The 18,806-nt window shown below is 47.7% G+C and overlaps 3 protein-coding genes across 7 annotated transcripts in view; 2 read left to right on the top strand and 1 right to left on the bottom strand.

Annotated features, from left to right (window-relative positions):
- The window catches only part of CNTROB (centrobin, centriole duplication and spindle assembly protein), a 25,680-nt gene extending 12,316 nt beyond the window's left edge, over nucleotides 1-13,364 (bottom strand). For both annotated transcript variants that reach the window (XR_504583.1, XM_008062358.1), the window contains exons 1-9: nucleotides 12,218-13,364; nucleotides 11,319-11,403; nucleotides 10,984-11,065; nucleotides 10,389-10,545; nucleotides 9,367-9,483; nucleotides 9,034-9,150; nucleotides 7,976-8,074; nucleotides 5,681-5,917; nucleotides 5,193-5,339 (exon numbers count right to left, since the gene is read on the bottom strand). Coding sequence is in view for 1 of the 2 variants with exons in the window: in XM_008062358.1 (XP_008060549.1) it covers nucleotides 5,193-5,339; nucleotides 5,681-5,917; nucleotides 7,976-8,074; nucleotides 9,034-9,150; nucleotides 9,367-9,483; nucleotides 10,389-10,545; nucleotides 10,984-11,065; nucleotides 11,319-11,403; nucleotides 12,218-12,490 (1,314 nt within the window). In the remaining variant the exon portion in view is untranslated. The remainder of the gene's footprint in view (nucleotides 1-5,192; nucleotides 5,340-5,680; nucleotides 5,918-7,975; nucleotides 8,075-9,033; nucleotides 9,151-9,366; nucleotides 9,484-10,388; nucleotides 10,546-10,983; nucleotides 11,066-11,318; nucleotides 11,404-12,217) is intronic.
- A 113-nt stretch (nucleotides 13,365-13,477) lies between these two features.
- Nucleotides 13,478-15,164, top strand: TRAPPC1 (trafficking protein particle complex 1). 2 transcript variants are annotated; one of them, XM_008062357.1, is made up of 5 exons: nucleotides 13,478-13,565; nucleotides 13,684-13,782; nucleotides 13,929-13,942; nucleotides 14,368-14,506; nucleotides 14,793-15,164. In XM_008062357.1, exons 2-5 carry the CDS (start codon nucleotides 13,684-13,686, stop codon nucleotides 14,919-14,921), a joined length of 381 nt encoding a protein of 126 aa, XP_008060548.1. In that variant the 5' UTR covers nucleotides 13,478-13,565; the 3' UTR covers nucleotides 14,922-15,164. The 2 variants fall into 2 exon arrangements, with proteins under 2 accessions (XP_008060548.1, XP_008060547.1); XM_008062356.1 differs by having other exon boundaries at nucleotides 13,929-13,999.
- A 1,232-nt stretch (nucleotides 15,165-16,396) lies between these two features.
- KCNAB3 (potassium voltage-gated channel subfamily A regulatory beta subunit 3) overlaps nucleotides 16,397-18,806 on the top strand; it is a 7,149-nt gene continuing 4,739 nt past the window's right edge. For 2 of the 3 annotated variants that reach the window (XM_021714633.1, XM_021714632.1), the window contains exons 1-5: nucleotides 16,397-16,501; nucleotides 16,553-16,638; nucleotides 18,017-18,060; nucleotides 18,149-18,186; nucleotides 18,414-18,493. In XM_021714633.1, the coding sequence (XP_021570308.1) occupies nucleotides 16,397-16,501; nucleotides 16,553-16,638; nucleotides 18,017-18,060; nucleotides 18,149-18,186; nucleotides 18,414-18,493 (353 nt within the window). Of the gene's footprint in view, nucleotides 16,639-18,016; nucleotides 18,061-18,148; nucleotides 18,187-18,413; nucleotides 18,494-18,806 lie in introns of all 3 variants that reach the window. The other variant, XM_008062354.1, reaches the window with a different exon arrangement.

Genomic DNA, 18,806 nt, shown 5'->3' with positions numbered 1-18,806 from the left:
AAAAAGCCAGGTTATGGTGGTTCATATCTGTAACCTCAACATCTTGAGAGGCCAAGGAGAGAGGATCACTTGATCCCAGGAGTTTGAGACCAGCCTGGACAACACAGACAAGCTCAATTAAAAAGATGTATATATTAGTTTTCAAAATTTTCAAAATTAAAACAATATTTCTTTGAAAAATAAAAATAGGCCGGGCTCGGTGGCTCAGCCTGTAATCCCGTGCTTTGGGAGGCCGAGGTGAATGGATTGCCTGAGCCTGTGGGTTCGAGACCCGCTTGGGCAACTTGGCAAGACCTCATTTCTTCAATATATCAAAAAATTAGCCGGACATGGTAGCGCATGCCTGTAGTTCCAGCTACTTGGAAGGCTGAGGGGGAAGGATTGCCGAAGCCCAGCAGGTCGAGGCTGCAGTGGCTGGGAGCGACCACTGCACTCCAGTCTGGGCGACAGAGTGAGACTCTAACTCAAAAAAAAAAGAAAAAGAAAAATATACAATAAATAAAATTTAAAATTCAGTGGGGCTGGGCATGGTGGCTCACACCTGTAAACCAAGCACTTTGGGAGACCACAATGGGAGGACTCCTTGAGCTCAAGAGTTCAAGACCAGCCTGGGCAACATAGTGACTGTCTCTACAATCAAAGAATTAGGCCAGTTGCAGTGGCTCACACCTGCAATCCCAGCACCTTAGGAAGCAGAGGCAAGAGGATTGCCTGAGATCAGGGGTTCGTGATCAGCTTGGGCAACTAGGCGAGATTTTGTCTCTACAATAAATAAAAAAATTAGCTGAACTTGGTCGTGCATGCCTGTAGTTCAAGCTACATTGAAGGCTGAGATGGAAGGATCACCTCAGCCCAGCAGGTTAAGGCTGTAGTAGCTGTGAGCATGCCATTGCACTCCAGCCTGGGCAACAGAGTGAGACTCTGACTCAAAAAAGAAAAATTAGCCAGGTGTGGTGGCATGCACTTATAGTCCCTGCTACTTGGGAGGCTGAGGCAGAAGGATCACCTAAGTCCAAGAGGTTGAGGCTGAAGTAAGCCATGATCATGCCACTGCAATTCAACTTGTACAACAGAGTGAGGTCCCAACTCAAAAAAAAAAAAAATTCACCAAAGGGGCTCAATGATATTAGAGCAGGCAAAAGAAAGGGTTAGTAAACTTGAAGATAACATAATTGAAACTATCCGGTCTGACTAGCAGAAATTAAAAAAGAATGAAGAAAAACGAATAGAACTTGAGTAACCTGTGAGAAACCAGCAAGCATATCAACATATGCATTATGGAAGTCCCAGAACAAGAAGACAGAAACAGGCAGAAAAAAATATTTGGAAAAATAATGGTCAAAAACTTTCCAAATTTGATGAAAGACATTAATCTATACATCCAAAAAACTCAATAAATCCCAAGAAGGATAAACTCAAAAGATCCACATGAAGAAACACTAGTCAAACTGTCAAAAGCCATAGGCAAAGAGAGATTCTTGAAAGTAGAATGGGAAAAGCAGGCTGGGCTTGGTGGCTCAGCCTGTAATCCCAGCACTTTGGGCAGCCAAGGCAAGTGGATTGCCTGAGCCTGCGGGTTCGAGACCCGCCTGGGCAACTTGGCGAGACCTCATCTCTACAATAAATAAAAAAATTATCCGGGCGTGGTAGTGCGTGCCTGTAGTTCCCGCTACTTGGAAGGCTGAGGCGGAAGGATCGCTGCAGCCCAGCAGGTCGAAGCTGCAGTGGCCGGGAGCGGCCACTGCACTCCAGTCTAGGCAACAGAGTGAGACTCCAACTCAAAAAAAAAAAAAAAAAATGCAGAAATTGAAAGAGTAGATTTTAAGAAAACATGTTCCATCTATATGTTGTCTACAAGAGACTCACTTTAGGTACAAAAACACAAAGAGGTTAAAAGAAAAGGAGGAAGAAAAATATTCCATGTAAATAGTAGCCAAAACAGGTCTGGGGTGGCTATATTATCATTAGATGAAATAGATTTTAAGTCAAAAAAGGTTACATCAAGAAGATACTACTTGGGAGGCTGAAGGTGGGAGGATCCCTTGAGCCCAGAAGTTCAAAGCCAGCCTCAGCAACATAGACAGCATCTCAAAAAAAAAAAAAGATAAAAAATAATTATAAACACATATATACCTAACAAAACCCCAAAATACATGAAGAAAAAATGAACAGAACTTAAGGGAGCAAGAGACAGTTCTACAATAATAGCTGGAGACTTCAAAACTCTCAATAATGGGTAGAACAATAAAGAAACAGAGGACCCGAACAACACAATAAACCAGGTACTATTCTGGGTGTTGGGGACTCAGCAATAAACAGATCAAAACTCCTTGCACTTGTAAACCTTGCAGAAAAGAAACAAGATTTTAAAAGCATACTGTGTGGCTGGGCGTGGTGGCTGATGCCTATAATTCCAGCACTTTGGGAGGCCAAGGTAAGAGGACTGCCTGAGCCCGCGGGTTTAAAACCACCTGGGCAACTTGATGAGACCTCATCTCTACAATAAATACATTTTTTTAAAAAATTAGCCAGGCATGGTGGCATGTGTCTGTAGTTACTGCTACTTGGAAGGCTGAGGTGGAAGGATCGCCTGAGTCCAGCAGGTTGAGGCTGCAGTGGCCATGAGCATGCTACTGCATTCCAGCCTGGGTGACAGAGTGACACTCCAACTCAAAAAAATATATATATACTGTGTAATATATTAGATAGAGATAAGTGCTAAAGAGAAAAATTAAATAGGGAAAGGAGAAAAGGAATTGTCAGAGGCCTGTAGACTTTACTCATTGTGGTGGGAGAACACCTCACTAAGAAAATGACATCTGAGGCCAGGCGCGGTGGCTCAGCCTATAATCTCAGCACTTTGGGAGGCTAAGGCGAGAGGACTGCCTGAGCCTGGGGGTTTGAGACCAGCCTGGGCAACTTGGTGAGACCACATCTCTACAATAAATCACAAAAACTAGCAGGGCATGGTGGCATGTGTCTGTAGTTCCAGCTACTTGGAAGGCTGAGGCGGACAGATCACCTGAGCCCAGTAGGTGGAGGCTGCAGTGGCCATGAGTGTGCCACTGCACTGCAGCCTATGCAACAAGTGTGAGACTCCAACTCAAAAAAAAACAAGAAAATGACATCTGAGTAAATGAGTAGTTCTCCTTACCCTCAATTATTGTGTTTATCATACTACTTCAAAAATATGTGTACTAGACAAACCCCCTATCTAGCTAGTGAACTCTTTGTTGGCCAAAACTTCCCAGCAACATAGAATTCACATGAGAAGCTGCTCATCAGGCTTACTGAATTGAAGTGAAAGAATAGTAATTATGTGTGCCCACATTCAGTAGCCTAAAATTGCTACAGGATTGTTTGCTAATGTCTTTACCCTTGGCCCATCATGACAAATTACTTTTCCCTGTGATCAGTCCTCCAACTCAAAGCACTAGATGGAAAATAAAAGGAGTATGTTTTCTCAAATGCCAGCCTCACTTACCCAGAAATTGGGTATCTCCTTAAGTTAACCGTTTGTAAGGAACAGTCTCTGAGTGGCTTCCTCTCAAAAACTCATCAATTTTCCCTTTATACACATTTTATACATAAAAAGAGACCCAAAAAGGTCACAATTCTATTTGATGCCCCCAGCCCTTCCTGCTGGTCCTACACTCTGAGTAGTCCTGACTCCCAATCCATTCTTTCTTCTTCAATACTGTTTCTACCATGGACTAGAACAGTTTTCTCCAACCCTTTCCTCTGTTCCAGGGATTAGCAAACTACAGCCTAATTCAGTCCTCTACTGCCTGTTTATATAAATAAAGTTTTATTGTAATAGTTGAGCCCATTTGTTTAAATACTGTCTATAGTTACTTTTGTGGTTTAACAGCATAGTTCAGTAGTTGCAACTGAGACTATATGGCCCACAGAGTCAAAAATATTTACTATCTGGCCCTTTAGGGAAAAAGTTTGCTAATCCTTGCTATATTCCATGGCAAGGGTGACTAGTTTGAATTTAAAATTCAATGTGTTGGCTGGGTGCAATAGCTCATACCTGCAATCCCAGAACTTTGGGAAGCTGAGGCAGGAGGATTGCATATGCCCAGGAGCTGGAGACCAGCCTGAGAAGTATAGCAAGACCATGCCTCTACAAAAATAAAAATAAGAAAACAAAATAAAGAGACTTCTGTGGCAGCACACAGCTGTAGTCCAAGCTACTTGGGAGGCTGAGGCAGAAGGATCCCCTAAGGCCAGGAAGTCAAAGGTGTGGTGCGCCATGATCATGCCACTGCACTCCAGCCTGGGCAACAGAGTGAGGTTCTGACTCAAAATAAATAAATAAATAAAAGCAAAAATAAACATTTGATGTGCTAGCTAGAAAATGTTTTCCAAAGTCTGATTATATCTGACAAACAATTTCTGAGCACTTTTCTGTGCCAGACCATGTACTGTTAGGGAGATTTCATAAGCAAATAAAACAATCATTGCCCTCCTAGATCCTCAACCTAATAAGAAGAACTAATACAAATTATTCAAGTAATGAGAAATAAAAAACACACTGTTTATGACTGGAATCAGGTCTCTGACAAAAGCCTTCACCTTAGCTGGGCTCAGTGGCTCAGCCTGTAAACCCACACGTCGGGAGGCTGAGGTGAGTGGTTGCCTGAGCCCGGGAGTTTGAGACCCACCTGGGCAACTTGGTGAGACCTCATCTCTACAATAAATCAAAAAATTAGCTGGATGTGGTAGTACGCACCTGTAGTTCCAGCTACTTGGAAGGCTGAGGTGGAAGGATTGCCGGAGCCCCAGCAGGTTGAGGCTGAGGTGGCCGGGAATGGCCACTGCACTCCAGTCTGGGCGACAGAGTGAGACCCCAACTCAAAAAAAAAAAAGCCTTCGTCTGCTCATACAGTCAACCTACTAAGTGTAATGTCATCTCTTTTAAAATAACATAAAGCATCTTTAATAGATTTAAATTTATTTATTTCTAAAAGTAACACCAGGTCTGTCTGACATATTGTGGGAAACTGTCACTCAGTGAGGAATGGCTCTGAGTTTAAGACAGAAAACTACCCATACTACACAGAAATTGTTGATGAAATAAATCTCAAATTCCTGAAATGAGATTATCTGCCATGACTCCTGAGAATGACCTCAGACCTACTTCTTTCAAACAGGAAAAAACCCTTAAGAACCCTTTGCCTCCTGACCTGCACCAGGCTCATTTCCAGCTGCAGGGCATCTCTCTCTCGCCGGGCTGTATCCAGCTCTCCTTCCAACCGCCGCACCTCAGACTGCACCAATGCCAACTGCTGCTGGGCCTCCCGAGCTGCCTGGGCCTCCCTCTGGCTGTTCACCTAAGAAAGAAAAATCAAGCATAAGGACATACCTCAATTCCTATCTCCTGATTACCTCTATTCCCCAATTCATTTTTCCATATCCTAAAATCCTAAAATCCAAGCTTCCTTTCTCTCTCTTCCCATTTTTCCTTTCTCCCCATTCATGTTTAATCTCACTCTTTGGTCTTCCACATATTTGAATGCACCCGGTCATTCCGGCTGGTCATTCATTCTCCCACATATAGTTCTTCACTCTCCATCCCTGTCTCATTATACCCCATATTCTAACATCCTATCCCACTTATTTTACCCATCATCTGTTCCCCATTCCTCAACTCTTCCAACTGAGCCACTTTTACCTTCTCCCTTTCCAACTGAGCCTGGCCTTCCTCCTGCAGTGTCTGGTAGCGTTCCTTAAGCTGGCGCTCTTGCTGTATCCAGTTCTGCCGTTCTTCTACTAGGGCAGCCTGAAGAGTCTCCAGCTCTCGATGTTCATTGCGTTGCCCAGCCCAAGCTGCATCCCGTTCTTCCTGTAGAACACGGCACTGCTGCTGTTCTACCTCCAAGCTCAGGGTTAGGGCTTGTCTTTCCTCTTCCTATAGCCCCAAAAGAAAATCAAGATTCTCAGTAGACCCTCAAGACACCAGCAATCCACCCCCAAATCCCCATGCAATGTGTCTGCTAAGAATTATGTCCATTAAAAAAAAAATAAGCCCCGGCTACTCGGAAGGCTGAGGCGGAAGGATCGCCGGAGCCCAGCAGGTCGAGGCTGCGGTGGCCGGGAGCGGCCACTGCACTCCAGTCTGGGTGACAGAGTGAGACTCCAACTCTAAAAAAAAAAAAAAAAAAAAAAAATAAGCCAGGAGCGGTGGCTCATGCCTATAATCCCAGCACTGTGGGAGGCGGAGGCAAGAGGTTTACCTAAGCCCATGGGTTAGAGACCAGCTTGGGCAACATGGTGATATCTTGTCTCTGCAATAAAAATAAAAAAACTAGCTGGGTGTGGTGGCACATGCCTGTAGTTCCAGCTATTTGAAAGGCTAAAGAGGAAGAATCGCTTAAGCCCAGCAGGTCAAGGCTGCGGTGGCCATGAGCATGTCACTGCACTCTAGCCTGGGTGAGATTCCAATTCTCTCTCTATGTATATATAATATATAATATGTTATATATATTATAAAATAGTTGACAATCTCAGGATTATACTATAGTAGATAAAGAGCTTCTCTCCTAGAGGCAGGTAGACCTAAGTTAAAAATCTCCATTTGAACTCTAGTTCTATAATTTACTATGTGTTCTTAGGCACACATCCTTATCTGTAAAATGGAGATAACAATAGGATCTGTCTTGTAAGCATTCAAGTAAAAAGCATATATAAAGTATTTAGCACAGTATCTGGCACAATTACTTAATATACAGTAGCTACTTCATCATTAGAAGAAATTCTACAAAGACTAGAAAATTCAGGCTAGGCACAGTGGCTCATGCCTTTAACTCCAGCACTTTGAGAGGCCAAGGCAGGAGGATTGCTTGAGCCTGGGCAACATAGCAAGTCCTCGTCTCTATGAAAAATTTTTAAAAATTAGCCTGGTGTGGTGCACATGCCTGTAGTCCCAGCTACTTGGGAGGCTGAGAAGAAAGGATAGTAGTGAGTCATGATCATGCCACTGCACTACAGCCTGGGCAACAGAGTGAGATCCCAACTTAAAAAAAAAAAGAGCAGGCCAGGTGTGGTGGCTCACGTCTGTAATCCCAGCACTTTGGGACTAAAGCTGGTGATTACTTGAGCTCAGGAGTTCAAGACCAGTCTGTGCAACAAAATGAAATCCCATCTCTACACACACACACAAATCAAAAAAATTAGCCAGGCATGGTGATGCATGCCTGCAGTCCCAGTTACTCAAGACATTGAGGTGGAAGGATTGCCTGAGCCCAGGAGGTTGAGGCTGCCATGAAACATGGTCATTGTGATTATGCCACTGCACTCCAGCCTAGGCAACAGAGTGAGATTCGACTCAAAAAAAGAAAAGAAAGAAAGAAAGAAAGAAAAAGAAAAGAAAAAGATAAAAGAGACTGGAAAATCCAGTCTAAAATCATGAACTAGCCAAATAGCAACAACCATCATCAGTACTGTCAAATGTAGTCTATTAAGACTACAAGTACCAGCATGCATGTAGCAAGCATGCATCATGTATGCAACAAGTTCCAAACCTAGCTACTAACTCACCTGGATAATCATTTTATTTATGCTCCAAGAAACTCGAGTGAGTCTCATCTCATACCTTTTTTTTTTACATAGGTCCTAGAGCAGAGTTCCCAAACCAGACTGAACAAATCACCTAGAAAATTTCCAAATATATTTGGGTCCCCCAACCTCACCATATATCTTCTGAATAAAACCTCTGGGGATGGGTCCCAGAAATCCAGATTTTTAAAGTAATTCCTCAGATGATTCTAATATTCTAATGAGGATACAACTGGCAGAGTCTCTCAAACTTACTTGGTGGCAGAGCCTTGTAGAATATCTAGTAGAATTACTATTCTGAGGAACACAATTTGGGAAACACTGCTCTGGTGCAACTTAAATGATAAATCTCCACCCATAGCTCTCTAGAAATAATTAACAGCCTCCAATGGAATTAGTTTGATTGTCTCACCAGTGTCTCTCTTTCCCGTTGCTGCAGTCTGGTACTTTCCTGCTCACGATTCAGGGCCTCCATAGCCTCAGAAAGACTTTGTTCCAGGCGGGTTACTGTCTTTCAGGGAGACAGAAACATAGGACAGAGGAATTGAGGGAAATCTCTGTATGCTATACTTCAATAAGCATTTACTGGCTGGATGCAGTAGCTCACGCCTATAATCCAAGTACTTTAACAGGTTGAAGTAGGAGGTTGGCTTAAGGTCAGGAGATGGAGACCAGCCAGTAGCGAGATTCTGTCTCTACAAAAATAAAAATAAAAATTGGTAGCAAGGCATAGTGGCAAGCATGAGTAGTCCCAGCTACTTAGGAGCCTGAGGAGAGGGGATCACTTGAACCCAGACGTTCAAGGTTGCAGTGAGCTATGACTGCACTGCTGTACTCCAGCCTGGGCGACAGAGAGAGACCCTGCCCCCCCCCCCAAAAAAAGGCATTAACAATGTAAAGGTGAAGCTGGGCTCGGTGGCTCAGCCTGTAATCCCGCACCTTGGGAGGCTGAGGTGAGAGGATTGCCTGAGCCTGCGGGTTCGAGACCCGCCTGGGCAACTTGGTGAGACCTCATCTTACAATAAAAAAAAAAAAAAAAATTAGCCGGGCATGGTAGCGCGCGCCTGTAGTTCCAGTTACTTGGAAGGCTGAGGCGGAAGGATCACTGGAGCCCAGCAGGTTGAGGCTGCGGTGGCCGGGAGCAGCCACTGCCCTCCAGTCTGGGCAACAGAGTGAGACTCCAACTCAAAACAAACAAACAAACAATGTAAAGGTGAAACTTCGGAGTTAATTAAATGACTTAGGGAATAGAGAGGAGATTGCAAGATGCGGGAAAAACTGGGAATACATTGGCAATGCAGGTGTGACAGCAGAACAGTGAAAGGAAAAGAAAGAGAGATCAAGAATTATTAGGGCAGCTACTGCAGGATCGTCAATCTACTGGGGACCCTAATTCCAGAGCTATTTCTGTCCTTTTCATATAGAGATGTGTGGCTTAGGTTCTAATGTCATATAATCAGGGTTGCCCACCTCCTGCTGCTTGCTTCTGGTGAGTTCTGCCACCTGGCGTTCCTCTTGAAGTCCTCGAAGCACCTCTGTCCGCTCAGCCTCATGCCGGTTCCAGCCCTCCACAACACGGGCCAGCGTCTCAGGTAAGGCAAGTAAGATGGAGATTCACAAGAAGTTTTTTGTCCTCTTTCTACTCACTGGGACAGAGTCAACAGCCACTTTTTCCCAACAGTAAACCCACTCTTTATCCCAGCTCTTAGCATACGCAAAGAAACATTGGCTGGCCACTCCCCTATTTACTATTCCTTAATGTTCTCCTTGGAGAGACCCACCCACATTTTGCTACCCAGGCACCTTATCCAGTTGTTCAATCATGATATCTTTCTTGCGGTCAGCAGCCACAGCCACGGCTAATTGTTGCTGCAGCTCTAGCACTCGGGTCTGCAGGCTCTGAATATGGCGCTCACAATGCTGGGAAGAAGGGTGAGAGTCTGGGTGTTGCCCATCCTTAGTCTGACTACAGCAACACACTTTCCAACTCCTCTAGAGGAAATGGGCTGGAGACAAAGAGCCTGGGTCCCAAGAATAGAATAGGTTTGAAGAGGGAGAATCAGGAATTCTGGAGCAGGAACCTTGAGGCCTGAGATCTTCAATACCTCCTTCCACCTTCTCAGGAAATAGCTACTTAGGTTCTAGGCTCTTCCCTTTCCTAGATCTCCTGAGAAAAATTCCCAAAAACCTTTTGGGAGAGGTGCAGCAGCCCACACTGCAAAATGTGCAAAGTTACTTCTACCTTAAGAAACTCACTGAACACAACGATTAAACATAGTAAGGATAAAGGGGAGCGTCTTTCATTCACGTCCAAGCAATTTAAAACAGAGGAAGCGAAGATTCCAAAAAGTGACAACCAATGATTCTGACTTGTCCTTTGCCTTGTCCATTTCTCTTTCTCCTTCAGACACTGAGGCTGAAGTTCACAGAGATAAAGCTTGTTACATCACCAATAGCTATAAAGCCTTTGTATAATAGCAAAGCTTGTGCTCATTCAACAAACACTTATGGAGTGCTTCTGTGTTAGGTATACTCTAGACCTTAGATAGCCAGTGCTGAACAAGACAAGATACTGACGCTCATGGAGTTTAGAATTTTAGAAGGGAGAAACAAATCAGATATATCAGAGTGATATGAGGAAATAATAGTGTGATCTGACAGACTACCTGGAGGGGAGGTAATACCATATTAGATAGGGCAGTCAAAGGGGAGAAACATTTGAGCCAAGTCCCAGCTTTCAGGCTCTTATCTCTCAGCCCTCTTCAACCCTTGAGTCCCCTCTTTCTAATCTTTGTTGTTTTCAGAAGGAAGTCTTTAAATCTCACCTTGCGGCGGGTATGCTCTGAATCCAGTGCATCTCTCAGCCCCTGAAAATCTGGAGGATTGAGTGGGGGCCCTGGCCGAAGGCTGGTGTAGCGTGGAAACAACTCTTCCAGGGCTTGGGCTGAACTAGATGGAGATAAGTCTTGCAGGGGCCGGGTGCTGAGCAAATTAAGTAGAGATTGTTAGGAATGGGAAAGCTTTGGGGATCCACTAGTCCAACTGTGATATTTTACAAATGAAGAAACTGAGAGCCAGAAAGGGCAAGAGACTTGCCTGAAATCATAAAGCTAGATAGTGATAGAGCTGTAAGCAAAACACAGGTCTGTGATTCACTTAAAAGTCTTAGCAGAAACAAGCTAACTTGTCTGAGGGGAAGAAGAAATGAAGACTGAGGAAAAAGCCAGATATTAGGCATGCCCGTGTTCCCGAAGCAGTAAAGGGGATGAAGATAGGAGAGAAAAGATGAAATCTGAGAGCTAAGTGATAAGCCTCTTGGGTCCTGAAGAGATATAAAAGTAAAAACAGGGGAACTAAGAAATGGAAGACCTGGATTTTCAAGAATGCAAGCAACCCAGCAGAACTCCAAGGAGAACTCACTTAAGCAAGGTGGCTGTGCTGTCACTGTCAAAGGAATCTTCTTCCCGTTTCTCTGAGCCAGCACCTGGAATGAGGGGATCCCCTGCAGGCAGCCAGAGGGACCCCATAGCCAGGATCAAGTAATGACAAAAGCACGGGCCACTTGAAAGAGAAGGAGAAGGCCTTCCTTTCTGCTTCTCCTATTCCCCTACTTCCCTTCCCAAAGAACAGGCGTCTTTTCTCCTGAAATCTCTAGCTCAGAGGTCTAGGTTTTCCTGCCTGCTACCTCTGTCCACTTTCTCCCACCTCTTAAATCTAGGTTCTCCTTTTTTGCTCTAGGTAAGAGGTTTACTTACGATAGGATGCATCTCGTGAGGTTTGGAGCATGGTCTGGAGTTGACCCCGAACACTTTCCATCTCAAAGATATGTTTAGAACCATCCTAGAAAAAAAAAGAGAAAAGGAAATCAGATGCGATCTGCATAATCTATATTCTACCTAGTGCCAGGGTAGAAATTTTACTCCGGCACTTCGGAAAGCAAGAAAAACAAAATGGATCCACAAAGGGATCTCTTAACCTTGAGTCAGCAACTCAAATACCTATGGAAGCCAGAAAGGTAGTGTAAGTGAATAAATTGGGCAGGTATAAGACAAAAGTGGTTGGAAAATTCTTCTCAACTAAAGAACAAATAACCAGTCTAAAGACTATGTAGCCCATGGCTGTCAGTTTTCAAATTCTGGAAGACTTTACTAGTCTGCAAATTGATTATGACACTTTTTCTATCTTCTCTGTAACATAAACTATGTTTTAATGATTTACATTTCCAAATTTTGAATCACACTATCAAAATAGTTTTGAACTGGAAGGATCTTAGCATATTTTGCTGCTACCATAAGTTCCTAGTTCCCTCCTAGGATCAAGAAACCTTATTCCCACTCCCGGTCTCCAGATCCTAGTCAAAGCACACTAACCTAGCCTACAGGCTTAATCTATCTAATCAGAGCAGAGACGTCTCTCACAAACAAACAAAAAAACACTACGGAGTTTTAGTCTTCTAAATTACGGTACACGAGGTCACTGTTGCCCTCCTAAACATTTGCTCCCAGGAATAAGCATGACTAAATATATAGTTAAAAGGAACATGAAATCCAACAATAGTCCAAATCTCAGCTAAGTTTTTTTTGTTGTTAACCACCCCCAATCCCCTGACTCTGACATCTAGTTTCGTAATGGTCCCCAAGACAACTTCCCTCACCTTTTTCTTCAAGTTGTTCTCCAATCCGACTGACAAGCTTTGACTCAGCTCCTGTGCTAAGCCGTCTAATACATCATGAGGAGGCAGGGAAGTGGAGGGTAAATACAGCTGGGCTCGGGCTGTGGCCTCTGCTTGACGGCTGAGGCGCAAAGAAGCATAAAGCTGGGAGGTAACCTCAGAGGACACTTGGTTCAGCCCAGGGGGTTCTGATGAATCACTCAGGAGGTCCTCTGCCCTGAGAGGTGAACTGGGGCTGGCAGCAGATGTTGCCATGAGTGCAGGGCAGAGGCAACTGGAGACAGCAGAAAGCTGGAAGTTTAGGAAAGTGCAGAATGAAAAGTTCAAGAAGGAAGATTTGGGAGTAGGGAGGAAGACTCCACGGCACGAGTCCTTGATGAATTGCGGGTATTAAGGATTTCCGGTTAGAGGAAAGGTTTCCACCAGTTCCAGAGGCCATGGGAGAGTGCAAAAGCATCCCTTTGCCCAGCTTCTTGGAACCGTGTTAAAAGACGGTGCAGCGCAGAGGTGGGTGAGGACAGAAACCCTACTATGGGGCAACAGTACCACCGCAGTTCTCCTTCCCAACTAAGAGAGCTGGAAGCTGCAGATCAATTTCGGCACAGGCTGTCTCTGGTCATCTGAACTCCTAAATTCCCACACCCAAAATGTCCAAACTGAAACGGACTCAAATCTAACAGGGACCCAATTTCTGTCCACCTGCCTAACTTGTCCCTCAACTGGCTCCAGTCTCAAGACAGGCAGGAACCTCACGCTTGCCCACTTTCCGTGTTCTACCCAAGGTCAACTAACTCCCTTGTTCATCCCCTCCCACCCCTCCAGGCAAGAAAGCCATAGCAAGGATCCCTAGAAACTCTTCCTCCCAATCACCCCAAAAGAAACCTTGTAAACCATCCGTCACGACCTCAGACTTCCTTAAAAAGCATGCCGCCCTCAAGCCTAACCTGAGATCCTCTACCCCGACTACCCTGACTACCCCCCACACCTCAGCCCCGCTGAGCCCGGGTCCGGAAAAGCCAACACCCCCTCTCCCGCCGCGCTCTGCACTCAAAACCGTTGGCAGCCTCCCGCCCACCGTCCGCAGCCCCGCCTCTCTCGCCTCGATGACGTCACCCGCCCGCGAGACCACGCTCACACTGCTTCCGAATTCCCGAGAGCCTGGGTGCGCTTGCGCGGCTCCGAGGCTTACGGATTGGCTGAAGGGGTGAGGCCGAATCTGACGAGCGGCATAGGGGTGGGGTTAATGCCTATCCGCTCCTTGAGAAAGCCGGCAGAGCGGAGCGGAGCGGAAACCGGAAGTAGCTCCTGACGAGCGCTCGGAGCAGTTCCGGTGAGTCCGGGGGGTGGGGTGGGATCCCCCCACCTGGTTGTAGGGTTTCCGGGCCGAGAACCCGAGCTCACGGAGTGGGGGCGGTCCCGAAGCGAGGCTCACACTCCTTACCCCGCAGATGACTGTCCACAACCTGTACCTGTTTGACCGGAATGGAGTGTGTCTGCACTACAGCGAGTGGCACCGCAAGAAGCAAGCAGGGATCCCCAAGGAGGAGGTGACAAAAGGGCCCCGGCGCAGCTCGGGTGACCTTGCATCTCCAGATGCGTCGTCCCAACCCCTTCCCTACAAACCCTGACTTTTTCCCAACCCCACCCCGTCTCCTTGAAAAACCGAGAGCTAACTCTGCCCCTCTCCCTCCAGGAATACAAGCTGATGTACGGGATGCTCTTCTCTATCCGTTCGTTTGTTAGCAAGATGTCCCCGCTAGACATGTACGCGGAGCCAGAAAGATGTTGGGAGGAGGGCTGGCCTTGGGAACTTGGAGGTGGGAGATGCTCCTTCCGATTTTCTAGATCGGAAGGGACATTGGCCCCCCAGAGTGGAGAAAGGGGGGATTTAGAAAGAGTGACTGAGTATGGAGCGTGACTGCTGCATCTGGCAGGGGCGGCAGTGGGGAAAGTCTGAAAGTAGAGAAGTTGAGGGCAGGGGCTAAATTGAGGGGTGAGGATGGGCACTGTCTTAACCAGGCTTCTGTAAAGGATATGTTTAGAGGAAGAGGGAGTCGACCTTGAGGGGATCGGAAGTATCTCTTTGGGAGAGATTCCATTCCCATTCTTTAACATCCTCCTCATCTCTGCAGGAAGGACGGCTTCCTGGCCTTCCAAACTAGCCGTTACAAACTCCATTACTACGAGACGCCCACTGGGATCAAGGTTGTCATGAATACTGACTTGGGCGTGGGACCCATACGAGATGTGTTGCACCACATCTACAGTGCGGTCAGTGCCAGCCCCCGGGACCCTCCCGCCAGAGCTCCTTAACAGTCATAGGAAGTCATACCAAGGCTCTCAGCTTCCCTGCCCTAATCCTACTGTATTGTATCTGTATTGAACTCAGAGTTTTCTCGGGGGCCTTTAGGTCCTTAACACTGTCACCACCAGTTTCTCCTCAGTTTCCCCTGTTCCTTGTGCATTCACACATCCTTGAACTTATACTAGGTTTGGGGTTAAAATTGAGAAGTGTTAAAAACAAGAAGCCTGGCTCTAACACCCTCCCTCTCCATAGCTGTATGTGGAGCTGGTGGTGAAGAATCCCCTGTGTCCACTGGGCCAAACTGTACAAAGTGAGCTTTTCCGTTCCCGACTGGACTCCTATGTTCGCTCTCTGCCCTTCTTCTCTGCCCGGGCTGGCTGAAGCACTCTACCTCATGCCTCAGGAGAATCAGTGTCTGTGTGCAGCCCTTCCAAACCTGTGCCACCTGAGGGCCCCCATCGGAAGCCCCTCCTAAGGCAGCTGCCTAAAGGCCTGCCCTGGTGCCCTCCTCATCATCAGAATGAAGCCCATAGGAGTTCCTCCACCTTCTAACCAGGCTTTCTCTCCAGTTTTATCCCCTATCTGATGCTGCAAGAAGTACAGAATAAACTTTTTGTCATCCTCTGCTGCCTGAGTGTGTCGGTATGAGTGGGCCCTCTCAGTCTTGCCCCACTCATGAAGGCAAAAAGTAGGATAGCCACACATCCCTGAAGCCTGCAAAGTGACTTTACCAATGAATTGCTCCACAGCGGCACTATTGATGTTTTGGGCTAGATAATTTTTTTATTTTTATTTTTTGAGTTGGAGTCTCACTCTATCTCACTGAATCTGGAATGCAGTGGCATGGCCTGCTGGGCTCAGGAGATCCATCCACTTTAGCCTTCCAAGCAGCTGGAACTACAGGTGTGCGCCAATGCGCCCAGCTAATTTTTTTGATTTATTGTAGAGATGAGGTCTCACCCAGTTGCCCAGGCTGTTCTTGAAACCCTGGGCTCAGGCAATCCTCTCGCCTCCACTTTCCAAAGTGCTGGGATTACAGGAGTGAGCCACTGCACCCGGCCTGGGTAATTCTTTATTGTGGGGAATGTCCTGTGCTTTGTAGGATTTTAGCATTTCTGACTACTCACTAAATGCCAGATAGCTAATTGCTCCTCATCCCCAGTCGTGAAATCAAAAATTTCTCCAAACCTTGCCAAATGTCCTCTGGGAGACAAAATCCCTCCCGAGTGAGAACCACTGGGCAGGTGGGAAGCTGACCGGCCTGGGATCCCAGAGGGTGCAAGTACCACCGTCCTGAGTTCCACTCACAGAATTTCAAGCTGCGGAACCTTCTTCAGGCGGGGCTTATGCAGATGAGCAGCAGGTTTGCCTGGAAGGCGGGCAGCTCTATGCAGATGAGGGGGCGGTGCCTGCATGTTGATAAGCTGGGCCAGCTGCCGACGCGGCTGGGAGCCCGGCGGGTCCCGCTGCGGTTCGGGCTGAAGCGACACCCCTCTCCCGCCCCCCTCATCCCTAGATCCTTGCCTTCCGAGAACTGCTTTCAACCTTTACCCTCATCCATTTCCCCTTCCTATCCCTTGCTCCAGTGCCCCCTACAACTGAATATCCTCACTCCTGTCGCCCCCCGCGTTTCTCCCCTCCCACCGCAAACCTCGCGACCTCCAGCAGCCCGCCCCTGCGGGCCGATCCCGCCTGGCGGCTCCAGCCGCAGACTCCGCAGCCTTCCGGCTCTCCAGGGGCTCGCCCCACTACGTCCCGGTTGTCCGCCCTCGGGCTTCCGTGCTTCCTCCCCCCGTCCCTTCGGAGCCCCCTCCCCCGTCCCTTCGGAGCCCCCTCCCCCGCCCTGGCCAGCGGGCATGCAGGTGTCTATCGCGTGTACAGAGCAGAACCTTCGCAGCCGGAGCAGTGAGGACCGTCTGTGCGGACCCCGGCCGGGCCCCGGGGGCGGTAATGGCGGGCCGGTCGGCGGAGGGCACGGGAATCCTCCGGGGGGTGGGGGGTCTGGCCCCAAGGCCCGAGCCGCACTGGTCCCCCGACCCCCAGCGCTCACTGGGGCCCTCCGAGAGAGCACCGGCCGAGGCACGGGCATGAAATACAGGTATGGGGGTGGCCAGGCAGCCCGCCCCATTTGCTTCCCCTTCGGGACCCCTGAGGCTTCCTGAGATTTCTCCAAGACCCCTTCAAACTTCTCTAAGAAAGACCCCGTTTGTTACTTTTCTTCTTTCTGCCACCGGCACTCTCTTACTTTGTCCCTCTCCTGATCTCCGTTGATACCCCCAACTACGAAGGAATCAAGATTGCCAAGGTTGACTGAGTCCTTTCAGACCCAGAGGATACCCCTGAGCTTCCCTCCTCACCCTTAGGAAGGTCGGAGATGCATAAATCTCCAGGCTGCGCGGATCTCCAGGCTGCGCGCCCCTTCTGTGTCCTTGGGTCGGCGTCCTGGGGAGAGGAGAGAGGGAACCGGCTTCTCACTCTGTTCTGCTCTGGGCGCCTGACCCAGATACTGCTCTCACCTACCCCCAAGGGTCTGGCCCCCCGGCAACCTTTCTTGGGGGGGGGGGAAGGGGAGTGGGGAGTGGGCCTTGTCTCTCTATGCTGAGAGACAGGGTTGGGGTAGGGAAGGTGGAGTGAAATGTGGAACTGACTTTGAGAGACCTGGGGGCGCCTGGCCTCTCAGAACTCTCAGTGGGGGGGGGGGGGGGGGGGGGGAGAAGAGGGGCTCCTGCTTGGGAGTGAGCTGAGATCATTGATCTGACTTGCTTTGTCATCTGAGGAAAATGATCCCTTCTGTGTGGTGGCCCTGATAGGGAAGCTAAGCGGACACCTGGGGGGGCTCCTCTTTGGGAGGAGGAGGGGGCTCACTGGTTCAGAGACAGTCTTCACAAGCCAATAGGAGCAGAGGGAGTTGAGAGGGGGAGAGGGAGAACTAGGTTTTCCTAGTCATACGCTTCCTCACCCCCCAGGTCTCCTATCTGCTTCTGCTGGAGGCACATCTACCTAACCTAGTCAGGGGCCCTTGCCTGAGTGCCTAAACTTGACTTGGTTTACCTCCTCCACCCTGATGTCTGCCTGAGGGTCTGTCCTTACAAACTCACCACAGTCAGCTAGCCACAATTCCTCTCAGCCTCCCCCCCCCCACTGCATATATCTCTGAGATTACTCAAACACAGACAAGACCTCACCCAAAAGAAAGACAAACCAGATAGCACATCTTCAGTGTGATAGGAAAGAATGGAGGCATCAGACAGTGGCTCCACAGGAACAGTCATGTGTTGGTTCACTATTCTTTTAACAATATTCCTAGGGCCTCTGTTCTGGAGATAGCACTTTCCCAGCTTTGTAGGTTCACTGGGTCTAGTTTCTTTGGACTGAGATACCCCGAGGACTCAGTTTGGAAGGAGAGGAGCTGGGGGCTAATAATCTAGGCCTTTAATGTAGGCTCCAACATTTCCTGCTGCTTCTGTATCTTGCAGGAACCTAGGAAAGTCTGGTCTTCGGGTATCCTGTCTTGGCCTGGGTAAGTAAGAGTAGGAATTAAGGAAAGAGGGCATTCTTTTCATGGCCTGCCTCCTGCAGTTCTCATGTGCCTGACTTCTCTTTTGCAGGCACCTGGGTCACATTTGGTTCTCAGATCTCAGATGAGGTATAAATGATGGACACAGAAATAAGGGGGAGGGAGACCAGAAAAAGGGGAAATGGACCTGGATAAGTGTTTGGACATCAAGCATGGGGAATGAAAGATCTGATGCTGGAGGATGGGGGAAGGGGAGAGAATGTGGAGGCCAGGGCTGAGGTGTGATGGATTAGAGTACAGTGAGGGAGGTAACTGAGGGGCAGTAGTTGATCTTCAACTCTCTCTCACCTCCCCAGATAGCAGAGGATGTGCTGACAGTAGCCTATGAACATGGTGTAAACCTGTTTGACACCGCCGAAGTGTATGCAGCAGGAAAGTAAGGACTGGAGTGAAAGAGCTAAATTTCACTTGGAAGACTGAAGGAATATCAGGACTTCTTGTTTTCCCTATACAGGACCCTGGGAATTCTGAGAACACTGATTTCCAACATCAGTCCCTCTGGTTTAGAAGTCAATGGGGATACTGTGCAATGACATTAAATAAAACCAACAAATATGTCCTGGACATTAGTGATATGCAACTATGTGAGGATTACAAAGCTGAATTTTCTTTCTTTCTTTTTTGAGTTGGAGTCTCACTCCATCGCCCAGACTGGAGTGTAGTGGCACGCTCCCGGCCACCGCAGCCTC

Source organism: Carlito syrichta, unplaced genomic scaffold (genome assembly GCF_000164805.1).
Source record: "Carlito syrichta isolate Samal-C Ts95f unplaced genomic scaffold, Tarsius_syrichta-2.0.1 Scaffold305688, whole genome shotgun sequence".
Lineage (NCBI taxonomy): Eukaryota > Metazoa > Chordata > Mammalia > Primates > Tarsiidae > Carlito > Carlito syrichta.
This window is presented reverse-complemented; position numbering and strand designations above follow the sequence as displayed.

What these genes read in the sequence shown, in the direction of transcription:
- TRAPPC1 (XM_008062356.1), top strand. Translation starts at nt 13,684, where the DNA reads ATGACTGTCCACAACCTGTACCTGTTTGACCGGAATGGAGTGTGTCTG. An exon ending in AAGATGTCCCCGCTAGACAT is followed by an intron (nt 14,000 to 14,367) that starts GTACGCGGAGCC and finishes TCATCTCTGCAG; the next exon opens with GAAGGACGGCTTCCTGGCCT. An exon ending in TGCACCACATCTACAGTGCG is followed by an intron (nt 14,507 to 14,792) that starts GTCAGTGCCAGC and finishes CCCTCTCCATAG; the next exon opens with CTGTATGTGGAGCTGGTGGT.